The sequence below is a fragment of the Salminus brasiliensis genome, assembly GCF_030463535.1.
Source record: "Salminus brasiliensis chromosome 20 unlocalized genomic scaffold, fSalBra1.hap2 SUPER_20_unloc_1, whole genome shotgun sequence".
In the NCBI taxonomy this organism is placed as follows: domain Eukaryota; kingdom Metazoa; phylum Chordata; class Actinopteri; order Characiformes; family Bryconidae; genus Salminus; species Salminus brasiliensis.
In genome coordinates this window covers 218,899-221,398 of record NW_027326636.1, presented here as the reverse complement: position 1 = coordinate 221,398, position 2,500 = coordinate 218,899, and the positions used below count along the sequence as shown (strand labels likewise).

The 2,500-nt window shown below is 41.4% G+C and overlaps 1 protein-coding gene across 1 annotated transcript in view; it reads right to left on the bottom strand.

The window, feature by feature from the left end:
• The window catches only part of areg (amphiregulin), a 4,007-nt gene that overhangs the window by 143 nt on the left and 1,364 nt on the right, over positions 1-2,500 (bottom strand). The window contains exons 2-5 of the mRNA XM_072671878.1: positions 1,493-1,657; positions 1,007-1,232; positions 693-875; positions 1-15 (exon numbers count right to left, since the gene is read on the bottom strand). The exon at positions 1-15 is cut by the window's left edge and continues 143 nt beyond it. Of these exons, the coding sequence (XP_072527979.1) occupies positions 1-15; positions 693-875; positions 1,007-1,232; positions 1,493-1,657 (589 nt within the window). The remainder of the gene's footprint in view (positions 16-692; positions 876-1,006; positions 1,233-1,492; positions 1,658-2,500) is intronic.

The window sequence follows — 2,500 nt, the reverse complement described above, 5'->3', positions numbered from 1 at the left end:
TGTTGTGCTTTATACCTTTAATATAAAACACACATCATTACTATTCATTTATACCTTTAATATAAAACACACATCCTTATTATTTATTTATTTATACCTTTAATATAAAACACACAACATTACTATTCATTTATACCTTTAATATAAAACACACATCCTTATTATTTATTTATTTATACCTTTAATATAAAACACACATCATTACTATTCATTTATTTATACCTTTAATATAAAACACACATCATTATTATTTATTTATTTATTTATACCTTTAATATAAAACACACCTTTTTAAATGTATTTTAAAATTTAAATGCAAACATAATCACTATTTATTTATTCGTTTATTTATGTGTTTAGTTAGTTAGTTAGTTAGTTAGTTAGTTATACAATTAATAAAATAATGTATACTTTGAGATATAAATGAAAAATAAAAATAAAAATACAAATAATGATTATTAATTAAAATAAAAGTTTTATTTTGCACACTAAAAATAATCTGATAAGTAATCTTTAACTTATTTATATGATAAAAATATATATTTAATATATATTAATTATATGAATTAATATTAATATAAAATATACAATCAGTCCTATTATTTTCTTACTAATAAAAATATGATATACATTTATTACTTATTAAAAATGGTCTGTGTGTGTGTTTGTGTGTGTGTGTGTTCAGTACATACTGGACACTGATGATGATGATGATGGCAGAACAGCTTATGATTGACAGGACGACGGCAATGATGACCAGAGCAAGCTGCAGTGTGTGTGTGTGTGTGTGATCGTCCAGCCCATCAGAACCAGAGTCTGAGGACGTCTGTAACAGCTGGATTCCACACCGCACACCATCATAACCCTTCATACACCTGCACAGATAATCAATCAATCAATCAATCAATCAATCAATCAATCAGTCAATCACATTACCTGTCCCTACACAATCATCATACCTGTCCCTGAGTGTGTGTGTATGTGTGAGCGTGTGTAATAGACTCACACACAGACGGGTTCCCGCAGGTCCTGCAGGTAGGTGCAGTGTCCGTGGATGCAGTAGTCTGAGTGGGAGGTCAGGCAGGGGTCAGGGGTGCTGAAGGTTAGCTGTACCTGTCCAGAGGTGTGGCTTTTCTGACCCACTGTCACCTGACCTCTGTTCCTCTTTCTCCCACCCTGCCTCCGACGCCCCCCGCGAGTCCGGGGCTCCTCTGTCCACCCACCTGGAGAAACTGGCAACACACACACACACACACACACACACACACAGGTGGTGAAACATGTTTGAGGATGATTCTCAAATCTACAGCTGCTCCTGCAGACAAAACTGTGTCCCCTAGTGGCCAAAGACTGTAACTGACCCAGCCTCACACAGTAGGGAAGCAGTAGGGAAGACCACCCTCTGTTCACCCGAGAAAGACAAGCAGCTATAGAGACGGTGTGTGTGTATATATGTGTGTGTGTGTGTGTGTGTGTGTGTGTGTATGTATACCTCTCAGTAAGGACGAGTCGGTTAATAAACCTGACGCTCCATCAGATTCAAGCTCCTCCCCCATGGCACTCTGAAGCTCCTCCCCTGATGCTGACATCACAGTCATATGGTCCAACTCAGGTGAGTGACTGACAGATGAACCTAATGATATGACCACACTGCAGGCTATGCACGCACACACACACACACACACACACACACACACACACAGCAGTTAACAGTGCGTTGTGTTTAGTGGGGTTTTGGATCTGGAGAATTTCATACACTTTAAAACCACAAAAATAATCCCATAATTCCACCTTTATCCCCACCCCTAATCCCACCCCTTATCCCCATCCCTAATCCCACCCCTTATCCCAACCCCTAATCCCACCCCTAACTCCACATCTTATCCCCATCCCTAATCCCACCCCTTATCCCTACCCCTAACTCCACATTTTATCCCCATCCCTAATCCCACCCCTAACTCCACATTGTATCCCCATCCGTAATCCCACCCCTTATCCCCATCCCTAACTCCACATCTTATCCCCATCCCTAATCCCACCCCTTATCCCCATCCCTAATCCCACCCCTTATCCCCATCCCTAAACCCACCTCTTATCCCTACCCCTAACTCCACATTTTATCCCCATACCTAATCCCACCCCTTATCCCCATCCCTAATCCCACCCCTTATCCCTACCCCTAACTCCACATCTTATCCCTATCCCAAATCCCACCCCTTATCCCCATCCCTAATCCTACCCCTTATCCCTACCCCTAACTCCACATTTTATCCCCATCCCTAATCCCACCCCTTATCCCCATCCCTAATCCTACCCCTTATCCCTACCCCTAACTCCACATCTTATCCCCATCCCTAATCCCACCCCTTATCCCTACCCCTAACTCCACATCTTATCCCCATCCCTAATCCCACCCCTTATCCCCATCCCTAAACCCACCCCTTATTCCTACCCCTAACTCCACATTTTATCCCCATACCTAATCCCACCCCTTATCCCA